This window comes from Ctenopharyngodon idella, chromosome 18 (genome assembly GCF_019924925.1).
Source record: "Ctenopharyngodon idella isolate HZGC_01 chromosome 18, HZGC01, whole genome shotgun sequence".
Taxonomy (NCBI): Eukaryota; Metazoa; Chordata; class Actinopteri; order Cypriniformes; family Xenocyprididae; genus Ctenopharyngodon; species Ctenopharyngodon idella.
The window spans coordinates 17195881-17222060 of NC_067237.1; the positions used below are offsets into that span (position 1 = coordinate 17195881).

Here is a 26180-nt window from a genome sequence, read left to right on the forward strand (position 1 = left end):
GAGTAATAAATGACATAATTTTCATTTTTGGGTGAACTAACCCTTTAAGTATTGGACCTCAGCACTACTTCCGCACAATTAAAATGCACTAAGTACAAAATTAGCTGTTCCAATTTAGCAGACAATTGCAGGGTATTTTTATTTAGCACATAAATATGTAAATGTATTTGTAGTATACTTGGCACAAAATAAATGTAATACATTTTAGTATATTTTTTTTCACTAGGGTATTAAGAGCACCCCTTAATGATGCCTTAAAATGCTGTGTAGTAAGCTCATGGAATGGAGCAACTGAAACTCCCTCAACCTGAATCTTTGTGGCGAGGTGAGAAGGTGAAGATACATTTTCTGAATTTAAATCATAACAGGAAGTTAAAAAGTCCTTAGGGTTAGTAGGTCAGTAAAGCTGTGAGATACAAAAGATGCAGACGGAATGTGAAACTACAGGCGACTGCCTACAAACTCAGAGAAGAAAGGGTTCTGGAGAGGTGGGATTGGTAATGTATTAGGAGACCAGTTAAGGGTGTTCGTTGAGTGTGTGTATGAGTGCGTACTTGAGTCTCACACACAAACACACACTCCAGATATCATCAACAGCACTAATAATACACTATTCTAAGTAGCCAGAGAGAGAACAACAATGCAGTTTTGAGGCCTGAGTCAGCAAATATTTCACATTATTGGTCTCCCAGCTCAGGGGAAAGTGCTAGAAAACTTTTCACACCTCTATTAGCTTCCTTTTTAATTATCATGGGTATACAAAAGAAGCCAAATTGGTCAAAACTGATGTGTTCAGCATGTCTTGTTCTGCTTTTTTTTTTTTTTTCATCTGTTTTGTGTGCAGCCATCTCTCTGCACTCTCTCAAGTCATGCAATAAACACGAAAATAAACTGTTAAAATGACAAAGACTCAGATCCAGCAAAGGAGTGCACAGATCAGTCCACAACAGGTATAGAACAAAGAGAGAAGGAGAAATAGAGACAGAGAAGAGGATAAGAGACACAGCGAGAGTCATCGAGTGTGCGGGGTGCAGTGGTTCTGGACGTGTTCACTCAGTGCGTGGCAGGAGCTGTAGCTGTAGCTGTTGGCTCCGCTGACTCCCATGGCCCCAGCCCCAGGCCCCCCCATACCATCTCTGTCTGTCGCACCTCAAAGGATGGCTCCTCGCCCCCCTCCTCTCCCCCTTCGTCCTCCTCACCAATGTGGCAGCTCTGCATGGAGAGATATGTAAGGTTAGCTTGCACTACGTATACAAACAAAGACATAAGATCTTAAAAGTTACATTTACGACTTACTTTTGCCATAATATCAGCATATGACATGTACAGATGATCCACTTCAAGTTTACTGCAGTGGGGATGAAACAGATGTGAGACTTGACAAATATTATCGATTTAATTGCACTGAAAACTATTGGATGAAAACAAAACTTGAAATTAATTGAGCTGGATAATAAAAATGTAGTGCTGCCATTGAAGTTGTTTCGGAAATTGATGAACTTTGCAACATCGACACTGTCATTGACTATGTTTACATGTGCACAGGGCCTAAAATGAACACTCACCAAGCGCCAAATGCGAGTAAAAATCAATGTCGGCGAGTATATGAAACTGTCTCAGTTGCCAGATGGGCGGTAACATTTTTATGAATTCTAACAATGCTATGTTATAAGAACATGAAAGGGAACAAACATGAACGACGCTCTGTACAGTTGATGGGTCAGTGCTGCATCATCACGAAAATTTAAGCCTTTCTAATGTAAAGATTCAAGCACTAGAACACGCAAAAGGGCACGCTATGTGGGATGTTCAACATCTGAAGCTCAACCCTGAAAGCAGCGTCTCAGACAGTGAGCAAATACTACGTTGAGATCGCTTTCATGCCTTCCTGTGCTTAAACAGACAAATTCACATAAAATTATGTCAAAAAATGCCCGTCTCGATGAGTATTCTAGTAAACATAGTCAGTTATGTCTTCAGTTGAGAAAGAAAACGCATAATCTGTGCATGCTATATATACAGTCAAACCAAAAATTATTCAGTAGATACACTAGATATAATTTTTTATATTTTTTTACTAGTGGGTGGAGGACACTATAGTTCATTTATGTTAAGTGAAGATAGCAAAATAAAGTAAACTGTGACATATTATACCCAAAAATTCTTCATACAGTGGACTACCAGTAAAATTGATAAAAATTTGGGACCAAAAATTATTCAGACACTTTGACCTGACCATGTTTTTCTTAAGTGTTATCTGACATAATTAAGATTAATTTTTTTCTGACACAGTTTAACTCTGAGATCTTGTCATATTTTATTACCATTTTTTAAACTATAGTGAATAAACTGTATTAATGAATGAAATGTTCAAGGTGTCTGAATAAATTTTGGTTTGACTGTATATATATATATATATATATATATATATAAATGTGAGTTGACGAGAAGAAATACTGTGTCAAGACATCCCGTTCACCAAACGACAGAGAGACTTGCTTACATTTTCTCGGTGAGAGCAGTGCGGCTGAAGTGAAGGATGAGCTGATGAAGGGGGTCTGGTTTTGTTTCGGTTTCTTCCTCTTCTTCCTCTTCCTGCTCCAGCGCTTTCTGCAAAAACCAACGCTATGAACAAACTGCGCTCAACAGGATGTAAACACGGAGCAAATATACAAACTTACGGATAGGTCATCTATCATCTTGTCTTCAAACGAGTAGCCTTCTTTTTCAATCCAGTTGCGCTTGTAACCGTCGAGGAACAAGTTAGAGGCCCGGTGCCTGGAGTGAAATGAAAATCACATTTGTGCAGCTCAATTTACGTCTAATCATTAAACTAAGGTTATGTGTGTTTTTATACCTGGGGAGGTTGTACAGTGGTGTCATTCTGAAGCAGGCCACCACTGCCTTGCGACGCTGTTTGGACAGAAGCTTGTGCCAAACTGTCTTCTTGCACTTGAATGCATGCTCAATCTGATGGAAGATAAAGAGCATGAAGAAATGGCTTAACACTAAGGAAAAAGAGTGTGGAACTGTATGTATATGTGTAAACAGGCCTCACCAGCTCAATGTAGTAGAGAACAGCCGAAACTTCCTGAACTCTCTTCACAACCTTCTCTGGTGCATCAGCGTCTTCAGCTTGACCTGAGGTCTCTTTATATAGAGCCATCTGCCAGCGCATAGACGGGTCATCGACCTACAGACAGACAGAGGTGTATACATGCACAGACTTATATTATACCAAAGACTTTAGATATACAAAGACGGTGCACTCACATTATTATGAATGGGAGAAAGTGCAACACGCAATATGAAGGAATAAGTCCCGCCTTCTAAATAAAAGAGCCAATCGGCAATTGGTAAAATCATTGATTCACTGCAGCTGCTGCTAGCTTGCTATAGAAACAGTCAGTCTTCTGAGACGCACTTATGACTGCACATGCAGATTGGCTGGTCTAGTCTGAAAAATGCATGTTTTTTTCTCATGACTTGAGTGTTTAGAAACAAAATTTATGAGACAGTTAATGTCAGATTTCATTGTTCATTTCAAATATTAAATTGAATCGTACGCTTGGTGAGCAGATTTGGAGAATTTGATGTTTTCCCATTCAAAGATATAGGAGCCGTACTTGCATTAATGAAACAGCGTTTCAAAGATGGCCACCGTGTGAAATGCTTTGCCTTAAAGGGACTTTGATTGTACTGAAAATGTTTTCTTCACTTGACTGAGTCTGTACTTACCTTGCCCTGTAGATGCAGGTTATTCTGCAGAAACTCCCTCACTTCCTCATCTGTGTCTTTCTGTAATATTCAAATCACCAAAAAGTCAGCAAAATTGTTACAGTGTTGGGTGTAATGCATTACTAAGAAATTACTGCAATTTCATTATTTTTCCCTTGAAAAAGTAAAGTAAGGGATTACTCCTAGTTGTTCTGTAATTTAATTAGTTACTTCTGATGTAATTGCATTAAATACTTCTTGTCTATCCTTGTATTGTTCAACCGAAGTGCAAGCTGTTAAAGCTCCGCCCTCTTCTGGAAAGCGGGCCGGGAGCAGCAGCTCATTTGCATTTAAAGGGACATGCACAAAAACGGCGTGTTTTTGCTCACACCCAAATAGGGAGAAATTTGACAAGCTATACTAAATGATCTGTGGGGTATTTTGAGCTGAAATTTCACAGACACATTCTGGGGACACCAGAGACTTATATTACATCTTGTGAAAAGGGGCATTATAGGTCCCCTTTAAAATATAATAATTTTTCACTGTTTGTACAGTGTTTTTGATTGAAAAAATGCAGCCTTGGTGAGCAGAAGAGACTTCTTTCAAAAACATCACACAAACTTACTGACCCCAAACTTTTATAGTATAAGAGAAAAACAAAATGTTTTGCTACATGTTGTTGTATGGCAGTAAATCAACGATCCTAAGCATTCTTATATGGCTTTAACATATGGCTAAGTACCAGAGAGTAGCGGATCTTGGCCAGATTTATGAGCTCTTGGTCTGCAGGGGAGCACATGTTGAGGCCGATGGGGAGCAGTTTCTTCAGAGCTGCTACGAGCAGCGAGGTCTGCACGGAATAACGGTCCCCACGACGCTTCTTCTTGGTCCGCTCAACATCTGAGCCTCCACCCTAGAAAAATCCTGCCCAGTTAGACTGATACAATGATGCTCTTACCTAGAAAGTCAGGTTCGGCCATAAACAGGCTGTTTTGGGAAATGAATATGGGTTTGTTTTAAAAAAGTGCTTTGAGATGTAACTTTTAAAGGCGCTATATAAAATAATTATATATAATATATATATATTAATATATATATATAAATAATTATATAATTATTATTATTATTTATAAAAAAGGTGGGTTTTATTAACAAAATCCATCTTTAAAAGGAGTGAATAATGTGAATATAGAAACAATTCTCTGTAAACATCTCCCTTCTGTAAGTGTCTTGTTTTTGTGAATAGATTATAATTAGCTTTTACATTGTTAAATAATGTGTTAATGGTGGCTATTTTCTATGTCTTGGGGAAATTTACCAAACTAGCTTTGAGGGAAAATAACATCATGATTCAAGGGCATGTTATATCAGTCAGTTTATTAGGAAATGTTAGTGCTAAACATACAGCAGTCTCATTGTTAGTAGTGTAAGGTTGCCCACCCTCCAGCACAGCACACTTAAAAACATCACTAGGCTTTGGGGCCGCTCCATCCCTCACACACACTCTCTGAATCTGTGCCTGTAAGACGCCATTAATGACTGTTGCCTTCTACAACACGAGCTCCCTCTGGCCTTTCAGCATGAGATGAGACGAAAGAAGAGGAAAAATAAAGATGAGAAAAGATTAGACTAGAGAAAAGAGAAGAGACTAGACTAGAGGAGAAGATAGATGAGACTAGGGCTGTGCGATTTAAAAAAACAAAAAAACAAAACTGTGATTCGATTTTAAAGGTGCAGTATGTAATATTGACATCTAGTGGTTGAACTGGGTACTGCAGTCCAAACTCAAAATATCGGAGAGGGTTGTTTTCCCGCCCCCTCCTCCTCAGACTTGATGCACACAGGGGTTGCCAGATTGAGGATGTGCGACGAGCCTTACACTGTAAACGCATCTCCAATATTTATCCACATTTTATTATGACTTTTGTCATAAAGCTTTTTAGATGGATGTTGAGGCTTTTTAGGTCAGGTACAATCTGCGATCTCTGACCCAGTTTGTTTGCTGGATTCCATGGCTGCAATAGGCTGTTTTCTGCTGGCAACCCGGGGGTGTTGAAATACAATTGGGTAAATTGGCAGTGGGCGGGATCATGCAGACCAAAACAAAAATTGTGACATTCCGACACGGAACGCACATTTCAAAGTATAATAACTGGCTGTAGCATTGTTTTCCAGAGAAACAAGTATTTGAACTTAACGTTTCCTAAATCTCTGCTAAAGTAATATATTTTTATGCTTTAGTACAGTCAAAAAGATTACATACAGCACTTTTAAATATATTTTTTAAAGAGTTCCAGGTTTGCTATTATTATTATTATTATTATTATTATTATTATTTTATAGTCATATTGATATATAATCACAACATTTTGGACTAATAATAATAATTATTATGATATGATATCTATTACAGGATTATAATATTATTAATTAATTATTATTATTGATGCTTTAATTGTTATTAATGCTATTATTATTATTATTATTTTATAGTCGTACTGATATATAATCACAACATTTTGGACTAATAATAATAATTATTATATTATCATTTTGCAACAAAAATATTAAACAAAGTAAGAAATTATACTACTGTAATAGGATATTATATTATCTATTATAGGATTATAATATTATTAATTAATAATGATGATGATTATTATTATTTAATAGTCATATTGATATATAATCACAACTTTTTGGACTAATAATAATTATTTTTTTATCATTTCGAAACAAAAATATTAAACAAAAATAAGAAATACTATTGTAATAGGGATACTTTAAAGTTAAAAATAAGTATTTAAGAAAAATATTATAATAATAATTACAACTGTAAAATTAAATTGCAGTACTAATATTTGTCTTTTTCTTCATTTTTCAACTTTTATTTTTGGAGGAAAACGTAGGATAACATAGGGAAAAGCTTGCCTTTGGCAACAGGTTTGTAAACGCTTCTCATAAAAAAATCTGGTGAAATGTTTGTCGCGTGTTGTTTAAAATGCATGTTATAAGCAACGCAAACTCGTTTATTTAATGTTTAATAAATAGCAGCCTTTGTGATTGATAATTGCACTAATCCATATCGTGATTTTCGATTATAGTCTTATTAATCATCCAGCCCTAGATGAGACAAGTCAAGAGAAGAAAATGAGAGAGGAGGCATGAGAAGAGATGAGAGGGAAGAGACATGAGAAAATAAGAGACATGAGGGCACAAGAGACAAAAGGAGAGATCAGTAGAGATGATGAGTGTATGAGGCAGAGGGGGAACCCATGGTGAGGAGATAACAGATGGTGCTACAGTAATGGCCGTCTCACAGCACAGAGGAGGAGGTGCTATCCTGAAAAGTCAATAATATCATTATGCTAGCTAACACCTAACAGAGACAAACTTTTTAGGGAAGTGAGCAAGTGAGTTGGGTTTGGGTAACATGTCAACAGAATGGACATATTAATCAAATAAAAGTAGCAGAAAGTACAGAAAGTACTGGATACAGTGAATTAAACAAAGGGAGGGAAATATTAGATGAGAGATGTAATGAGAACTGTTCCCTGATAGGAAAAGCCATGTTCCCTCCCTACATTACCAATGTGCTCATACAATTCCCTGAAATCTGTGATGGGTAATGGTTTGATTATGGAGTATTTTTGCTCCTAGTGAGGGAGCATCACCACCAGAGCTTGTGGGGGAAAAAAGATCAAACATTAACATCAAACCGGACAACAGAAGTAAAAGAAAGGGAAACAGACAAGTCCGCAAGAACTTCCATCAGAGGCACATCAATCAAAATCACTGTCAGGACGATGGAACTCCGATCCAGCGGGAGTTAAAGATCCAGCTGAAGAGGGTGCCATGATCCTGAAACTAAAGTCTATGGCTGAGGGCAAACACACCTCACACACACTGGCAGCGAATGAGGATTTGGACTTCTGGTTGGTGTGTTTATGTGTGTGCGTGTGAGTATTTGCCAGTGTGTGTGGGAGATCGCCATGCGATCAGCATAGCTCTTTTTTTCGTGCAGAAACACGGTCTGACCTCTCCGTCTCCGGCCTACAGACCCCGAATCCACAGCGAGACAGGACACAGAGAGAGACAGCACTGTTAAAACTTACACCCTCACAGACAGGAAAAAACGTCAATGGATCTATAAACCCACTGTGAGAGCAACAACAGTGTCTGTCCTCAACAGGACACGAGGTCAGTAGTCGTCTGAAGAAATGAGTTTTAACAAATCTAACAATTTTCATTTCACTTTAAACAAAATCAATAATTAAAAACAATTTCATATGTTGGAGATGGTAAATAAAAGAACACAACATTTAGATTAAGACCCAAATTTCTGTTTTGTGCAAATGTCAGTGGCAGTAAGTGGACAAACTCACCTTGCTCATCTTGCTTTTGCTGTCAGCAGTGAGGAAGGACATGTTGTTGATCTCATTCATCACCACAAAGTTCTGTTCCTCACGCTTGAAATTCTGTAGAGTAAAAAAAAATAGTTATTAAGAGAGAATTATGTTGAATAACAAAAGAAACAAGAGGAAAAAGGAGCTTAGAGCCATGAGAAGAGACAAAACAAAGAGATGAACATGAGATGAAAAGAGATTAGAAGATATGAGAAGAGATGAGATGAGACAAGAAGACATATTGGAGGAGACGATATGAAAGGAGACTAAGGCCGTGTGTCCACCAAAGCATTTTTTCCAGCGGCTAGCATACTTTTCCAATTGTTTTTAATGGGAATGTCGTGTTTTTTAAGTGCCAGGAGCGTAACAAGGTGCTGAGCGTCTTTTTCACGCTGAAGCGCTCGGCGTTTTTTCCCGGTCGCCTCGAGTTGAAGAATGTTCAACTTTGTGTAAAACACTGCACTCATCACTGTCACCTTTTAGTCAGCAGTCCAATCAGAGTGGAGGAGGGGCGGGACAAATACAACACCGACCAACTGTCACAACATTCTTGCTGTACAACGACATCAACAAGCAGAGAACGGAACAAAATGGATGAGAAATTAATATTGCTGCTCTCTGAACATACATAGCAAGTACTCTACATTGTGTAGAGTTTTAGTCTGAAACAAATTATCTGCTAAATCAGCCACCGATATTCCGTATCATAGCAACAAAGCATCTCGACTGAAAAAAACGCTGCAATGCCGAAGAGCTCTCAACCGTTCACAGATTGTCTAGCGTTTTCAGCTGGCTAAAAATGCTTTGGTGGACACAAGGCCTAAGGGTACGTTTTACATGACAACGATGCACTGAAAACTGAATTTTTTTCGAAAATTTTCATGTACAGATGACGACATCTGCAAAAACGACTAAAAATGCTGTACTATGCATGCCATGCCAGTAGTTGGCGATGTCACATTGTAAAGAAACATTACACACGTGCGCACATACGCATTCTTCTACAACGCTGTGAATACAAACAATGTTGAACACGTAACACACATGCGCATGACGTCACTGTTTTTACAAATTGTGTAAATGCCCCCCAAGAGACTAGAAAAGACTAGTGAAGAGACAAGAAAGAAGCAGACTTACGTGAGATTTGGACCAGAAGATGAAGACTTCTCCAACCATCCTGAAGAGGTCCTCAGCATCAGGGTCAGGACAGGTCAACCACCTCGCCCTTTAAACGACACAAAGAACCAAATCAGAGAAGACAATCTTACTCCTGACGATCTTCTAATAAAAATAAAGGATGCGGATGAGCGATACCTGTTGTTGTCCACGTATCGGATGAGTAGTGGGTAAAGAGCATACAGATCCCTGCAGAGCACAGCGAACTCATCGCGAATGGTTCCCTCTTCGCTGTCCACCTCTGTCTTCCCCTCCATACGCAGCTGCTCCTCCTCGGCCACCACCTTTCCACTGCGTTTCTTCAGCTTCTCCATGGTGGGGATAAAGTGGGACTTGAGCATCTCCGGCTTCGCTCTGCTCACGATGGGCTGAGCAAACACTGTGGAGGAACAACTCTGTAAGTAAATCATCAGTATTGACTGCTAAGGCTGGGTTGAAAATAGCATTTTCTCGATTTCAATTGATCCTCATTTTGATGAACCGATATTGATTCTTAAATCCCAAGAATAGATCCAGGGCCAGAGGGGGGCCATTTTCAGCTCGGGATTTCATGCCAAAGACCCAATATAGATCAATAAAAAACAACTTTTTAAGCAAACATTCAAATCAAACTTATTGATAGGTACTAGCGGTGCTGAAATTAACCATTTCTACGATGCATCACGATGCGGACGTGGACCCTTCTGCATCGATGCAGTAATAGACCATAATCGATTATAGCCTACTGACGTTTCTCTGACGTCATTCATCACATACAAGCTCCTCAAGCTAGCATAAAATGGTGGAGGGAGGCGAAACACAAAAGTGAGTAATATAAAATGCACCCACTATTGATATTTACAGCATGACGATGGCCTGACGTTGCCTGACGGCCCGACCGTCGGCTTGGCGTATCAAGGCCTTAAAATGTCATGTACATCCAAAATGAATCGATATATCGAAACGAGATGTTGAATCATATTGCAAGCTTGTGATTCAAAATCAGATCAAAACGTGAAATTTTTTCTCACCTGCCAATCTCTTCATCCAGGAAGCTTCGTCAATGCCCAGGTTGTTGACAACAATCTTCATGATGCTACCCAAGAGCTGATTGAGATGTTCGGAGGTAACGTCAGTGCACAGACAGCCCTCCTGCTCGGGGAAGTTCTCCGGGCCCCTCTCCCACCAGCGGGGAAGGTAGTTGCACAGCATGGGCAGGGCGATCTCAATCACGTGGGGCATCTCTGTGTAACGGGCCCCGGACTCTGCCAGATCCCCGATCTCTTTCATCAACACATCCAGCTCAGGAATGTCCAGACACAGTTCCTGCACCTGACTGGGCAGACCCAGAACTAAAACATGAATGATAAGAGAGTTAAGGAAGCATCAGTTGATCGCAACAACCATTGATGTTCAGAGCGAGCTACTGACTTGTTCTCTCTCGTGGGGTTTTGGTAGTGTACACAGAGTATGCGTTGAACTCGTTTAGGTTAGGCTCCAGGAAGGCAACAGGCATGGCAGCAGCCAGATGAGCCAGACACTCTCCTAGAGCTGGTCTTTGGCTGTGTGGTATCACACCATAACATTCATTAACACATGCCATCCTGTAAAACGGTTCATATAGAAACAAACACGCATACATAAAGATGTTTCCTTACTTCTCAACATGAGGGGTCTTTACAGTGCCCAGGGAATAGATACTGCACATGATACGGTAACAGGATATCTGCAAGTCATCCACTGAGTGATGAAGGAAAAGAGAAAAAAATGAGGGACAGTGTGTGATTTTCCTTGTGTCTCAGTGGCTAAAAACGGGAAACTTTGTATGCGATTTGGCTGTTCACTTTCACGACAATGGGGGGCCTGAAAACGCAAACTTTTGAAAATGGGTTTCAAAGTGCACGTTTTTGAAAATGATACCATTATCCCCTGCATGTAAACTACTAAAACGGGAATTTGTGGAAACGGTGACGTCATGCGCATGTGTGTTACGTGTTCAGTCTATAGACGAGCAGTGTTTCTTTACAGAGCGACATCGCCAGTTACTGGCCTGGCATGAATAATAACTGTTTTCGTGGATCCGTGTGAAAAGGGATCGTTTTGACAACATTGTCATCTGTATGTGAGAGAAAACTTGACAGTTTTTAGTACATCGTTGCAGTGTAACTTACAACTACAATATCACAACTATTACCATATTTATTCTTATTTTGCATTTTCTAACTCTTGATTAATTGTTATTTATTGTTATAATGTTATAATTTGTTGAAGAGTCGTCAGAACAAATTAAATTAAATAATACTACTTATTTACACACTTTTCTCTATTTGTATTAATTTATATTTTATTAATTTACACTATTAAATTAAATACTTATTTACAACATTTCACTATTTTTAAGTTACATTAATTTGTACTACTTGCTAATGCCATTTTCATAATTATTAGTTTAGTTACATTAAATTACACTTAATTATGCCATTTTCATTTTTTTTTTTGTTCTATCTATAAGCACATTAAAAGGGATACTTCACCCAAAAATGAAAATTATTCCATGATTTACTCACCCTCAAGCCATCCTAGGTGTATATGACTATCCTCTTTCAGACTAACCCAATTGGAGATATATTTTAAAAATATCCTTAGTCCTCCAAAGTTTATAATGGTTGTGAATGGCTGCCCAAATTTTGAAGACAAAAAAATGCACCCATCCATAAAAAAATGAATTAATACGACTCCAGTGGGTTTAATAAAGGCCTTCTGAAGCAATTTGATGGGTTTGTGTTTAATTTTTTTATGGATGGATGCATTTTTTTGTCTTCAAAATTTGGGCAGCTATTCACAACCATTCATTTTTGGGTGAACTATCCCTTTAATGCCAGATACACACTATATGATTTTAGCCCTGATTTCACTCGCCAAAAGTGTTGAGGAAATTGTAGACAAATGCCTGAAATCTGAGGCAAATCAGTGTTCATAAATGCGAGTATGAAAGACACAATCTGAGAGAAGTGCTGAAGCGTCGCCGATGCCTGTGAAATATCTAGCATGCTAAATATCTGGACCTGTCTGCAACTCAAGAGTCATGCAGTGTGAAACGCGTTTTGACTAGAAATTACATCGGAAATTGACATGGAAATTACACAATAGCAACTAAATAGTACCCCAGACAGTCATCTAGTGTGAGAAGACCAGCGATCCAATGACTTTGAAAATCGTGCAGTGTGTGCTCGGCATTAATTGAAATGTAACTGATAGACAGACCAAAATATATACAGCCTTTTCAATTTAATTCCTGCCACCAATCAATTATTTATTTTCTTCATTAATCTATTTATATATTAATTAAATGTACTCGGCTATGTAGGTTAAATTCAGTCACTTTAAATGACTCTCATGAAAACCTATGAAAATATCTCACAGATGACATCATCTCCAAACTGGTGCTGGGCGATGTGGTCGAACAGAGAAGTGAGCACTGGCAGAAGAGCAGTGGTGGTGTAGCTTATGTTCTGAGATACACCTTTCACCTGTTACAGAGAGAGAGAGAGGGGAGAGACAGGCTCAATTTAGAAACTTTGACAAAGAACAAAGGAACATCTCAGAGAACAGGACTATATTTACATCTGACCTGGTTTTTGGTAGACACCTTCCCCAATTTGAGGTTCTCAACCATTTTTTCAATATCATCGGCAGCACTCTCAAAGAAAGAGCGCAGACCAGCCTTCACAATCTCAGGCCCAGATTTCATCACAGTCCTGGAAGAGAAAGAATAGCAAAAGATAAGCATGACATTTAATACATAAACGTTAATTGAAGGGATAGATTACTCAAAAATGAATTCTGTCATCAATTAGTCACCCTCATGTCATTCCAAACCCATAAGACTTTCATTCATGTTTCGTTCACAGATTTAATTTAGGCTTTTATTCACATTTAAACATTGCTCTGTGCTCTGTAAAATGGAAGCTCAACCATACTTGCTTAATGCACGAGAATGAATCTCATTGGTTCTTGCGTGTGTTTGGTTATCAAAGTTTATATGTGAATAAAATGTTCATCATATAAAGTGTTTGTGTCTTTTCGGATGACTTGGATTAAGCTGCTCGATTCATATGGATTTATTTTATGATCTCTTTATTTGAAGCGTCAAGAGTTTTGGGTGAATAGACTTTCAATGTCAACAGACATACCTGGCGTCCAGTGAGCGGGAAAGAATATGAAGGCAGTTGACCACTGCGGTTGCATCAGTGCCTGCACACACAAACATTCAGAGAATGACATAGGCCTCAAACTATCACCTACAATTAGCCTACAACATATGGACTAAGGCTACTATGCTACGATATATGACACTGATATAGAATGAAGAGGTATAATAAAAGCCAAAGCAGATATTCTTCTGAAATACCGAGCCAACACTGCAAATGATGCACCAACTTAAGCAAAGCACTGCAAATCATTAGAGAACCACTCAGAGAGAGAGAGAGAGAGAGAGAGAGAGAGAGAGAGAGAGAGAGATAAAGAAAGAAAGAAAGAAAGAAAGAAAGAAAGTGAGGAGGGAGATAAAACCAACGAGAACTCTGAGCAAATAAATGAAACTATTAGGAACGGATGTACCAATGGTGTGAAACATTAAAGTAAAAGGGGAAGACGATGGAAAAATTAAATGTGCAATCGGGCCATCATGCAGGATTCTTACCAAAGAGGGAAACCCTGTGTCTCACCAGACCGGCCAACTTACAGAAGATACTGAGATAGAAGATACATAGATAGAAAAAGAAGAAAAAAAGAGGGGTGGAGGGTTGGGAAAGAGAGAATGGCATGAAAAGGAATAAAATGGTGAGGTTAAGATGATGGAAAAGTAGGAGCAAAATAATGTGATCCATAGAAGATAAATGTAACAAAAGGATGAGGGGACCCGTGGGAAAATACTCCAGGAGGGGGCAGAGAGAAAACCACAGGCAAGAAGAAGTGTGAGGAACAGAGAGGACGTGACAGGTCAAAACTAACATCATTAAAAAATGTTCTGTAAACATTCATGTCATCAAATTAAAATCTTTAACCTTCTGGTGCTGTTCTGCAAATTTTCAAGTGAATTTTACGTTTTTACATTTAATTTTCAACTTCATCAGAATGGAACGAAACTTGGTAAAGGTTTTGGCACTTGCTATGTGAGAAAAAAAAATCATGGACATGATTCGAAAAGGTTAAAATGGTCCTGAAAAAAAAAGCCAGTCACACTTGTATTCTTCGCCATTAAAAATTACCGCATTGGAAATTAATAGGAGACGAATTTCATTTAGTGGAAACGTTTGGTACTGCGCCCAACAAAATCTTACTGAAAGCTCATTTTTTGAGATATCAACCTCAAATTTGTAACACTAATTATTTAGATTTATGGCTTTGATTTTCTCACAGTTTTAGAGTTAATTTTTTTGTAAAATATATATTTCATATAAAAATTAAAAAAAAATATATATATTTTTGTACATTTTTCATAATAATAAACTTAAAGTTCTATAACTTTCTTTTTTTGTTTCACTTTTTAACTTTTATTCACTTCAGCAATAATCTGCCATGTGTCTTCTTTAAAGAGACCAAACTTCAAGATTTACAACACTTTAAGTTTCGTCTTCAGGCCTATGCTCAAAAAGTGGTTAACAGGTAATAAATTAAATAAAAAAAACATTATCGCACTAAAATATAGTACTTTCATTTCATTTACATTATAAAAAAGGTTATTTTTGACCACCACTTGAGCAGCACCAGAGGGTTAAGGTACATAAAAATATGACTAGGTCAGTAGTTCCCAACCCTGGGAACAGTTTCCAAAGGCTGTCTCAATTTGAATGATCCTTGAAAGGCAGCCTTCGTTTTGCGTCCTTCATTCAGCTCACTTTGAAGTGTATCCTTTACGTCCTTCAATCACCCACAATCCTTCGCACACATTCCAATTCATGAGAAAGAACTGCGGGAACATGTGTGATGAAGCCTTACGCACTTACTAGACTAACTCATTCTAGAGTTCAATGCTGAGGAGGAATCTAGCCAAAAGTCCTCCAAAGGACTGGACGAGGAAGGGCACTAGGATGTAGCCTTCAATTTGAGAAGCACCCTTTACTAAGGAGCTGATGAGTTGAATCAGGTGTGTTTGATTAGGTAGGCATAAATAAAATGTGCAGTGTTGGGGTACTCCAGGGCCAGGGTTGGGAACCACTGGACTAGGGTACCACAGAAAAATGAAGATCTGTAGCATTAGTTACCTAGCAATCATCTCCTTCTCCTTGTTGGAGGCATGACCACCACTGCCCAGGACTTTTGCAGGTGTGGACAGGAAATACAGGCAGTGATTCTTAAAGTACTGGTTCACCAATGGAAGCAGAATCTACATGAAGAGAATATAAAGAGGAAGAGGAAAGTGTGAGAGGCTGTGATCCGTAGGATGGAAAGTCTGTATCTCTTCCAACTAATTCCCTGAGCTCTGTTTCATTCAGCATGCACTCATTGCCGGTCAAAGGTGTCTCACCTTGGCAAAAAATTTAATCTCCTGTTCATGAGGAGATTTCTCCACTCTTCCACTGCTCACAACAGCCTCTGGAGTAACAAACATGCAGTAAATGAATCAAAAACACCTTCATCAAGAGTTTTTTTTGACTTAAGAAATGACTGTGCTAAATGTATACCAAGATGAGCAATAAACTCCTGCGCGATCTCCATCCACTTCAACAGCTTCTGCAGGAACCCGTAAGCAAAACGCTTCTCAATGGAGGAAATCTCCTGCTCCATGTCCTTCAAACCCCTAAAGAAGAAAAATACAACATGAAATGAGTGTATTTTTCTACCTCATTACATTTTTAAGAGCCAATTCCACATGCCATAAAATATGCATGAGGGAAGAACAAAACACTAAACTTGGTTAAGGTATTTATCTGACAAAATTATTTGGAAAAAAAGGCAAACTACAACTACACGTTTTATTTTACAATGCAAAAAGAAATGCATAGAATAACAGGCTCACAGGAAAAAGCATACATTGACTACAACATAATCGTTAGTTCTCCCTTGTTTTGGGGAGAAAATAATTTCTTTGTATGGCAGCCTGGCAAAAAATTATATCCACAAAATTTAGCATGTTTCATTGCGTTATCACAAATAAAACAATTGACTCCAAAGCAAAACTACGCAATGTACTTAGAAAATATTTAACACATTTTTCTTATTTTTGAATAAAGGGTGAAGATGTCAATTTTCATCACTTTTGGCCACTACCGTATGTATACATAATCAGTGTTTGGAGGTAAAGTTTTTGGTGGATTCTTGTATATTTGTGGGCAAAATTATTGTTTTTCTTGTTTACAGACTTTCGCTTAATGCTTAATGACACCTCTGGACCTTATAACATTAACATCGAAGGACAGCAAAATTTCATTTGTGTTTTAAGCCATTTTTGTTGTACCTGGTGACAGCATATCCATTGAGCTGGAGGAATTTGAGCAGGTCTTGGGCTTTCTCTCTGTCTCTTGCCTTCTCTTTGGCCGTCAACGTATCATATGGTACCAGCAAAGGATGGGTGCCACCACCTATAAACACAAAAAAACTCAAAATCTAGGAGATAGTCTGAGGGCTGGCATGGTTTATGTTATGAACATTATGTTGTGCAGTTATACAGTGAACAAAATAAACAATCTTACCCTTGGATTGTAGCTCCATCTTCTTCTTGCGGCCCCAGGTGTTATGGTAATTCTCAGCAAGCTGTTCTGCCATAGACTGAACAGATGGAAACATGAGGAATGAAGCAATCACAAGCTTTTTTGAATGTCTTATACTGAATGAATATAAATAATATATACCTGTAGCTCTCTGGACAAGGCCATGCCTGTCAGTTCCACTGGCTGGGGAGAGTATCCCTGGCTGGGATCATAGGTGGCCTGCAGGAGACATATATTATAGGTAAGAATATTGGGTTTCTACAAACATAAAATTTCCTTCTTCTTTGTTCCATCTCTCTGTTACCTGAGCAGTCTGTGAGATCTTCCTGGTGGTCTTCACCTCGGTTTTCTCGGTCTCTCCGTCTCTGGCTTTCTCCAGAGTCCATTCCCACGCCAGCATAGCCTTGATGGACTCTTTAATGGGCCAGCGATAGATCTCCTTATCCTAGAGAGAGAATACGAAAGGGAGGCTGACCTTGATTTTGGACAACCAACTGTCAAAACAAAGCCAATAGACAGGTTTTAATAAAGATATGTTTCAAAGAAGATCCATTCAGACCTTCTCAGAGAAAGTCTTGTACGGCCGCAGCATAGGGTGAGTTTTGCCGTTCTCATCTAGGACCTCTCCGTATGTCCAGTTGTTTTGGATCTGGAAAATGGAAACAAAAGGTTAAAAGCCTATTCTCAATCCTACAATGCATTTGGCTTTCAAAAATGAGCACAAGTGCTGATACTGACCTTTTCAAAGGCCCACTTATCATGCGTGTGCTCAGCATATTTGTTAATGAAGGCATCAAGTCTCTCAGGAATGATGGTGCTGCAGAAACAAAGAGGAAACAGAATCATCTGTTGTTGTTGTTGTTGTTGTTCATTTGAATATAAATCTTTTAATGACTCCCTCAAAAGAATTCTTTGTGTTGATCAGCTAAGGACAAAAAAAGAGAAAATCTGTTTTTCCCATTCAATAGGACTATACAATAATAATAATAAATTTATATGATTATTATTTAAAGGTGCCCTAGAATTGACATTTTACAAGATGTAATATAAGTCTCTGGTGTCCCCAGAATGTGTCTGTGAAGTTTCAGCTCAAAATACCCCACAGATCATTTATTACACCATGTTTTAACTGCCTATTTTGGGGTGGCATTAAAATGCTCTGCTTTGGGGTGTGTACACCTTTAAATGCTCGTGCTCCCCGCCCCCAAGCTCGCGACAACATTAAACATTGCATAAAGAATACTGAAGTTCACAATATAACTCTCAAAATGGATCATTACAAATGATGCAGCATATCAGATCACGTAAGTACGGCTTGTATTTTGTGGATGTTTGCTAACATTTGATTCTGAATGAGTTTGATAGTGATGCACGGCTAACGGGGCTAAAGCTACACACAGTTGGAGAGACTCGATAAGAATGCAGATGCGTTTATGAATTATACAGACTGCAAGCGTTTTCGGGTTAAAAACGAAAATAACGACATGGCTCTGATCTCCGTGAATACAGTAAGAAACAATGGTAACTTTAACCACATTTAACAGCACATTAGCAACATGCTAACAAAACATTTAGAAAGACAATTTACAAATATCACTAAATATATCATGATATCATGGATCATGAACAGTTATTATGGATCCATCTGCCATTTTCACTATTGTCATTGCTTGCATGCTTCACAATACCTGCAGAACGTCTTATGATTCGGCTGTGCAGCTCCATGACGTTAATACTGCCTTGAACATGGGCTGGTATATGCAAATGTTGGGAGCGTACATATTAATGATCCTGACTGTTGCGTCACAGTCTGTGTTATGTTGAGATTCGCCTGTTTTTCCGTGGTGTTTTTCACACATAAGATTTGCATATGAAGGAGGAAACAATGGTGTTTGAGGCTCACTGTATGTCATTTCCATGTACAGAACTCTTATTATTCAACTATGCCAAGGTAAATTCAATGTTCAATTCTAGGGCACCTTTAAATGACAAAAAGTAAACAAATCCATAAATAAATATATTACTATTGCAATAATGCTATTGTACTATAAAATAAAATTTAATAATATTTATTTTAACATTAATATTATTTATATTAATAATATTTAAGTATTAAATAATAACAACAATTCAAAATAATATTTTATTTTTATTATTATTTAAATGATAAAAAGTAAATAATTCAACAAATATATTACTATTGAAATAATAACATTGTATACTGTAAAATAAAAATGAAACAAGTATTTAATAATGTTAATAATTTTAGAGTACGACAGTAAAATTACAATAATTACAATACTAATATTTATGGCTGTCTTAATTTCTTTGGTTTCAAATGTTAAACTATAGAGCTTTAATTTTGGCAGAATAAAACGCTGGGAGACCTTAAAGGTACAGTAAGCGATTTCTGAGGACCCTGTTGAAAATGGCTCAGACCGAGCAGCACAACACACTTGTAGCCAATCAGCAGTAGGGGGTGTGTCCACTCATGATGGGGGAGGAGAGAGTGAGCAAGAGGGAGTTTTGCTATGTTTCATAGAACCAATATTTGCTGTTGTTATAAGGCTAGCTATAGTAACAGGACAGTTTTGAGTGTCATTAAAAGTATTATTTTCCTTCGCTTCAGCTATGATTAAGAGACATCCACTCTTGCATTGAGTGTTTGTGCATTTTGGGGGCGGAGCAATGAAGGGAGGGGTGTGTTTGGGTTGATTTCAAATATCAACAGTGTTTCTCAGAAATCGCTTACTGCACCTTTAAAGCTTCAATTTTGTTGGCATATTTACAAATGATTCTCATTACAAATTTGGGAAGATGGTTGGCACGTGTTGCTGTTTCAAATGCATATTACCCTGTATCTGTATAAATACAGAAAAATCACACACCTGAAATATACACATATGCACATACTGTATATTAATGCAAAGATGTGGAAATAATACTACAAGTTAACTGTAGCTGATCTTTTTCTCACTTGGTTGTCTCCACTGGTTTGGGGTCAAAGTTGCCCTCAGCGTCGACAGATGCTTTCTTCTCAGTCACAGATGAATAGCTAGCATCCACGTAATCTGGAGGGATGGCACCCGCTATGGCGCAGATGCAGGGCATGGCGATCTTAAACAGCTCTGCATCAAATTTCTACAGAGATGAGATGGCAAGAACTGTAAGTGTTCTTTTTTTTCAATAAGAATTTATCTGTTGAGACATGTTTGTGTTTGTCAAACCTTGTGCGCAAGGGACTCAAAGATGCCCCAGAAGAGTTTACGAGAGAGATGCAACTCCTCCTCTGATGAGACTCCAAAGTTTGCCCATCCATTTGGCAAGCAATAATACTTCCAGCAGCGCTCATAGTGGTTGGTCAACAACTAAAAAGAAATAGGATCAGCTTAATTAGACTTGCACAAAAATATGATGATAAGAAACAAAACAAAACAAAAATCACTCCAACTAATTAAAATAACTATACTTGCATACCTTTAGGGGCATCTTGGCGTACTCGTTTAAGATTGGCACATCAAACACCAGCCTTCTCAACAGATGCTGCAACATAGATGGCCGCAGATACCTAAAATTCACAAATATTACTATTAACGTCAATATTGTAAGTAGGCATTACTAGTATTGATGTCTGTACTGAGTGGATAACTAACTTGACAAGAGACATAAGGCAGTCCTCGATGACGTCCCTCTGGGCCTTCGTAAGTGCACGACCACGGGACAGTCTGTAGATGGTGTGTAGCATAGAGTCGATCATGATAGCACGGTGGTCAGTGCCAGCGAACAGTGGGGCACACTTTGTGAGCAGAGGCAGCACAGCTGAGCACAGGTAACGGTTCAAAGCTAGAGCCATCTCTGTGGTGCTAAACGCCACCTGGAGGAACATTACAATTGAGATCACAATGTTATCATGATATCATATGATACGATATGAGATATATGATATGATATGTGATATATGAGAAATAATATGATATATGATATTCCGTCCGTCACATTGCGGCGGAATCCTTGTATGTCCAAAAACGCTACTTTTCAGGAAATGGAAAAAACACTGTATTTTTTAAATTAAACACTGTGTTGTGAAAGTTGATATCAGACACTTGCATGCGTCATTATATTACTGAAGGGATAGTTCACCCAAAAATTAAAAGGTTAAAAAATCGTAAAACTGATCCATATGAATTGAGTGGTTTAGTCCAAATTTTCTGACGAGACTCAGTCACTTTATATGTTGAACAGATTTAATTTAGGCTTTTATTCACATATAAGCATTCATCAACTCACACATCAGTTGTGGTGTTCGCTTGACAAGTGAGAAGCAATGAGGTTCATTCTCGTGTTTCGCAGCATGTTTGAGCTTCCTCAAGAACCAATGAAGTTCATTATCATGTGTTACGCAGCACATTTGAGCTTCAGCAAGAACCAATGAGGTTCATTCTCGTGTTACGCAGCACGTTTGAGCTTCCTCAAGAACCAATGCGGTTCATTTTTGTGTTACGAGAGCGAGCGTGTCTCTTCAGAAAATTTGGACTAAACTGCTCAATTCATATGGATTAGTTTAACGATCTCTTAATGAACTTTTTGAAGCGTCAAAGTAGCAGTCGTGCAGACTGTCAATCACAGAAAGCTCAGATTTCATCAAAAAGATCTTCATTTTTGTTCTGAAGATGAACGAAAGTCTTGCAGGTTTGGAACGACACAAGGGTGAGTAATTAATGACAGAGTTTTCATTTTTGGGTGAACTAACCCTTTAAAATTTTAACAAAATCAAGTATTTGACCAAAGAATGTCGGACATATGCGTTTTGTCCGTCACTAGAACAGCAGCATCTGAAATTGTAGCTATTTGGGTGCTCATTTTTTTCTGACATTTGGCCAAAAGCTTAAGTTATAAAAGATGAAGTGCTATTCATCGTGGACTTTATGATCGTGCGCACATGGCGGCCATTGTAAGTCCGTAAGTGCATATGAAGTATGACACTCTTCTCTGAAACGGGTGGAGTTACTGTATGTGGTTTTACCAACAGTTTGATGATCCAATCCAAAAAAAATAAAAACGACTAAATATTTAGATATGAGGTTTCCACAACATATTATAGTAATTATATTATATTATGAAAGGTATAGAAGTGATGATGAAATATGAATGATAATATTAAAAGCTCACCGTATCTAGAGAGGCCGCAGCTCTCATATCGGGCAGGAAGCCCACCTCTAGCACATGCAACAGGAAGTCCTGGTTTTCAATGCCATACACTCTGTCCAGGAAAAGCACCATGGAGGCTTTGTGGTCTGGCACAAAACTCGCTGACATTTTTGGCTCAACGATCTGACCATCTATGAAAAGTATCATAGACAAAACAAGAGTTAATTACGCAGAAGTGAGTTTTATGGAAGCCCGTTTTCACCTTAGAGTAAAAAAGACTGAAAAAGAAAGATTTAAATTAGAAAGATGTGCTCTGTTGTGTACCTTTGCCTAAGGTGGGGATCTGAACAGGAAGGCTGATGACTCCCACCAGGTCTTCAATGGGCACGAGAGACCTCAAGATGGCTCTGATTCTCAAAGCTTCACCTTTACCTGCTTGGATCAACTGTGGATAAAGAACAGGTTGAAAATTAAAGTCCACAGGAAATCTGTTGAAATGTGACCTTCATCTTATACACTACAGTTCAAAAGCTTGGGGTCAGTAAGATTATTTTTTTTTTTTTAATTAATACTTTTTTTCACCAATGATGAAATAAATTGATCAAAAGTGACAGTAAAGATGTTTATAATGCTAAAAAATTTCTATTTCTATTTTAAATAAATGCTGTAAAACTTTCCATTAATCAAAGAATCCAGTGTATCACATTTTTTTTACATTTTAAAGTATATTAAAATAAAACATTTTAAATTATAATAATATTTCACAATACTACTATTGTAATGTATTTTTGATCAAATAAATGCAGCCTTGGTGAGCAGAAGAGACTTCTTTCAAAAACAATTTGAATGTATGAATGATAGTGTACATACATTACGTTTGTCATGGACTTCACAGGTAATTTATTAAGTTGTTATACTTACATGCATCTCAGGAGCGCAGCGACCCAGCAAGTCAATAAGAGCACAGTAAAATGACATGATAGCATTTCCAAGATGCACTCTGTTCTCCTCAGGCTGCTCCTCCCCTCCAAACCTATGAACCAATCACAAGGGGTAATTTTATGTCAAACTGTTTAAATAAAAAGCTAAATTCAAGCATCACATTCACTGTAGGATCTTACATGAAGCGTCTGTCCTTTTTAGGAGTTGGCCCATCTCGGGCAGGGTCCTCAGAGATCTTAATGGCCTCCTCGATGGCGGCTAACAAACCTGCACCACCCTCTCCTCTCAGTGCGGGGCCAAAGCACTCAGGCCGACGAATCAACAGACGAACAACCACGTTAGCATTCTCCTCTACGCTCTCACCTGCAGGGGGAGACAAAAAACACAAAGTTTAATTATGAATGCCTTAAAACACAGGAGTCAGAGACAGAAGTACACTAAACATGCTCACCATTTACAAACACTGCAAAGCGCAGGAAGTCTAGGTATCTCTCTCCTCCACTTGGATTCCATCCTATGTCAGGGTAGCCCTTAGACAGCAGCATGGGGCACATCCGAAGACCACAGCCAGCCAGATACGTCACCACCTAGCACAATGAACCAATGAATTTTTATTCAGTGGTATATTATAAATCTGTCCATGATGCCTTTCCCTGCATCTGGCCTAGGAAACTAGGATATGCTCCAGCCCTATGACTTAGAAGGTCGTATAAGGAATAGAGAGAGAGAGAGAGGTTCTGACTTCTGAGCATTACCATCTCAAGATCTTGCTCTTGCAGAGCCAGGGCCAGCTCATTGTTGTCAATGCAGGACGCAGCAGCAACATCCAGAGGAGTAGATCCACGCACCCCTAAAAAGACACACAAAGATTAAAAATCATAAAAAAAAAATAATAATAACAATACCAAGATCTAAATTGTTTTATTTTAATATTATTTAGATTTTTTTTAACTAACTAGGTGTTAAGTGGTTAATTGGAAAAATCAAATGATTGTCGGCGTAGTCTAAATTACACTACGATTTTATAAGGTTATCAAATATCACATTCCCTGTTTGTTCTTTGAAAAGCTTGTATATGTGGGTTTTAGACATGACTATAAAACACATCAAGTGAGTAAGGCTCAACTTTTTTTACCCTGTCCATACACAAATTTGATGAAAAAGACTCTGTTTTATCGAGGTTCTGCTGCTTGGAATATGGTTCCCATAAACATGAGAAAAAGTAAAAGTACATATATGTTTAGAAGAGTATGTAGAACAAAAACAACGCACATTAAACACAATACAAATTGATAGGCCAAAGGAAGCTTATAAAGGAAAAACAATAAAGGTCCCAAAATTGATCCCTGGGGCACATCAAAGGAAAGAAGAGCAGATAATGAGGAAAAAAATCCCAAATTTACAGGAAAAAGTCCTATTCTTGAGGTAAGAAGAAAACCACTGTAGTGCAGTGCCCTCGATACCTACCATACATTTAAGACGTTCAAGAAAAATTATTATGTTATGGTCAATGGTATTAAATGCCACGCTCAAATCCAACGAAACTAGCACAACACAAGAGCCTGAAACCAGAGCAAGCAAAATAGAATTTGTAAAGATATGCTTACAAATATATTGTCATATGTTTTGTATGTGCTGTTACTTAGCAACACCAAAAGTGAAAGTAGTACAGTTTGGTGATTTGATCCGAGTAATTGTATTCTTATACGGAATCCACATCACAGCTATAACGATAACGACACTTAGGTATGATGTAATTGGAATCACTGTCGGAACAATATTTTTCCAGCTAATAAATGATAAAAACATTGACAGCCATTCAGAATCCACCCTATCCATTGTGCATTCGTGTGGACGCTAATATAGTTATTGCTATCATTTTCATTCTTGGTGTGAATGGACCTTAACAATAATAAAACTATGCTATCTGCGTCAGGTACGTTTTACAAAGCAACCGACCCAATCCAATGCCACTGTTCTGCAGCAGGTATGAGAGGTGGTCGAACATGGAGCGCTGGTTCTGACGGCTGATCCTGCAGAAGTAGCACAGGAAGCGACAGCAATTGGTCACCATTTGCGGGAATCGAATTTCCTATAGGACAACAAAAAAATATGTTTGTTTCCCTTTACATCAGTTTCAATTGCAGAGACGTTTCCTTGACCAGGAAAACAGCTTTAAATGTTCAGTATGTGAATAACAAAACAGGAAAGCACCTTAGAGTCTCCTCCACCTCCCAGCACATTGACCATAACCTCCATGACCGTCTCATGCATGCCCAGCGCACGCATCAGGTTAGGGTGCTGGTAGAACAACTTGTTGTTCATGATGTTCCTACAAGACAGGAGACAAAATGCATTTGAAATAACACAAATGATGCAAATGATATGATTTTCAGGTTACTATTCATTAAAGAATTCCCAAAAAATGCATCATGGTTTCCACAAAAATTTTAAGCAGAACAGCTGTTTTCAACATTGATAATATATGTTCTTGAGCAGCAAATCTGCATATTAGAATGATGTCTGAAGGATCATGTGACAGTAAAGACTGGCGTAATGATGCTGAAAATTCAGCTTCGCCATAATAAATTACATTTTAAATTATATTAAATTAGAAAACAATTACTGTTTTACTGTATTTTTTTATCAAATAAATGCACGCTTGGTGAGCATAAAAGACTTCTTTTAACAACATTAATAAATCTTACCAACCCCAAACTTTTGAACTGCAGTGTACATCAAATATGGGCTGAGATGTCAAGCACTTTATGTACTGTATCCGCTCAGCAGTCATTTGAAGTACTCACCCAATGCTCTGGATCATAAGCCTCTCCTCTTCCGGGCCCATCTGGACGATGAGCAGGGAGCGGATTTGACCCAGGCACTCCAGCAGGTCCATTGTGTCCTGTATGGACACGGCATTGATGGCATAAGCTTTTGGCAGGGCGCGGGTCAGCTCTCCCAGTGCGTCATACTGCCGGTGGAGAAGACTGAACATAAGCCGCACCAGCTCAGGATTCTGAATAAAGGACTCCTGAGCCCAGTGGATCATCGTGTGGGATATCAGCTCCTGTAAACTACCTGAGGAATAGAATGA

At 38.3% G+C, this 26180-nt stretch overlaps 1 protein-coding gene across 1 annotated transcript in view; it reads right to left on the bottom strand.

Moving 5' to 3' along the window:
- The window catches only part of ryr1b (ryanodine receptor 1b (skeletal)), a 104599-nt gene that overhangs the window by 27013 nt on the left and 51406 nt on the right, over positions 1 to 26180 (bottom strand). Inside the window, 41 exon segments of the mRNA XM_051869470.1 lie at positions 1132 to 1212; positions 1297 to 1348; positions 2504 to 2610; positions 2682 to 2778; positions 2858 to 2970; positions 3059 to 3193; positions 3739 to 3798; positions 4463 to 4633; positions 7759 to 7773; positions 8106 to 8198; positions 9264 to 9351; positions 9441 to 9681; positions 10313 to 10633; positions 10713 to 10843; positions 10940 to 11021; positions 12703 to 12811; positions 12913 to 13039; positions 13475 to 13535; positions 13984 to 14033; positions 15548 to 15669; positions 15811 to 15878; positions 15968 to 16083; positions 16741 to 16864; positions 16976 to 17051; positions 17135 to 17212; positions 17298 to 17438; positions 17553 to 17642; positions 17732 to 17810; positions 19971 to 20134; positions 20221 to 20361; positions 20471 to 20561; positions 20647 to 20867; positions 22163 to 22332; positions 22466 to 22586; positions 23063 to 23174; positions 23263 to 23446; positions 23535 to 23670; positions 23839 to 23933; positions 25043 to 25175; positions 25298 to 25415; positions 25891 to 26164. Coding sequence (XP_051725430.1) covers positions 1132 to 1212; positions 1297 to 1348; positions 2504 to 2610; positions 2682 to 2778; positions 2858 to 2970; positions 3059 to 3193; positions 3739 to 3798; positions 4463 to 4633; positions 7759 to 7773; positions 8106 to 8198; positions 9264 to 9351; positions 9441 to 9681; positions 10313 to 10633; positions 10713 to 10843; positions 10940 to 11021; positions 12703 to 12811; positions 12913 to 13039; positions 13475 to 13535; positions 13984 to 14033; positions 15548 to 15669; positions 15811 to 15878; positions 15968 to 16083; positions 16741 to 16864; positions 16976 to 17051; positions 17135 to 17212; positions 17298 to 17438; positions 17553 to 17642; positions 17732 to 17810; positions 19971 to 20134; positions 20221 to 20361; positions 20471 to 20561; positions 20647 to 20867; positions 22163 to 22332; positions 22466 to 22586; positions 23063 to 23174; positions 23263 to 23446; positions 23535 to 23670; positions 23839 to 23933; positions 25043 to 25175; positions 25298 to 25415; positions 25891 to 26164 — 4988 coding nt within the window.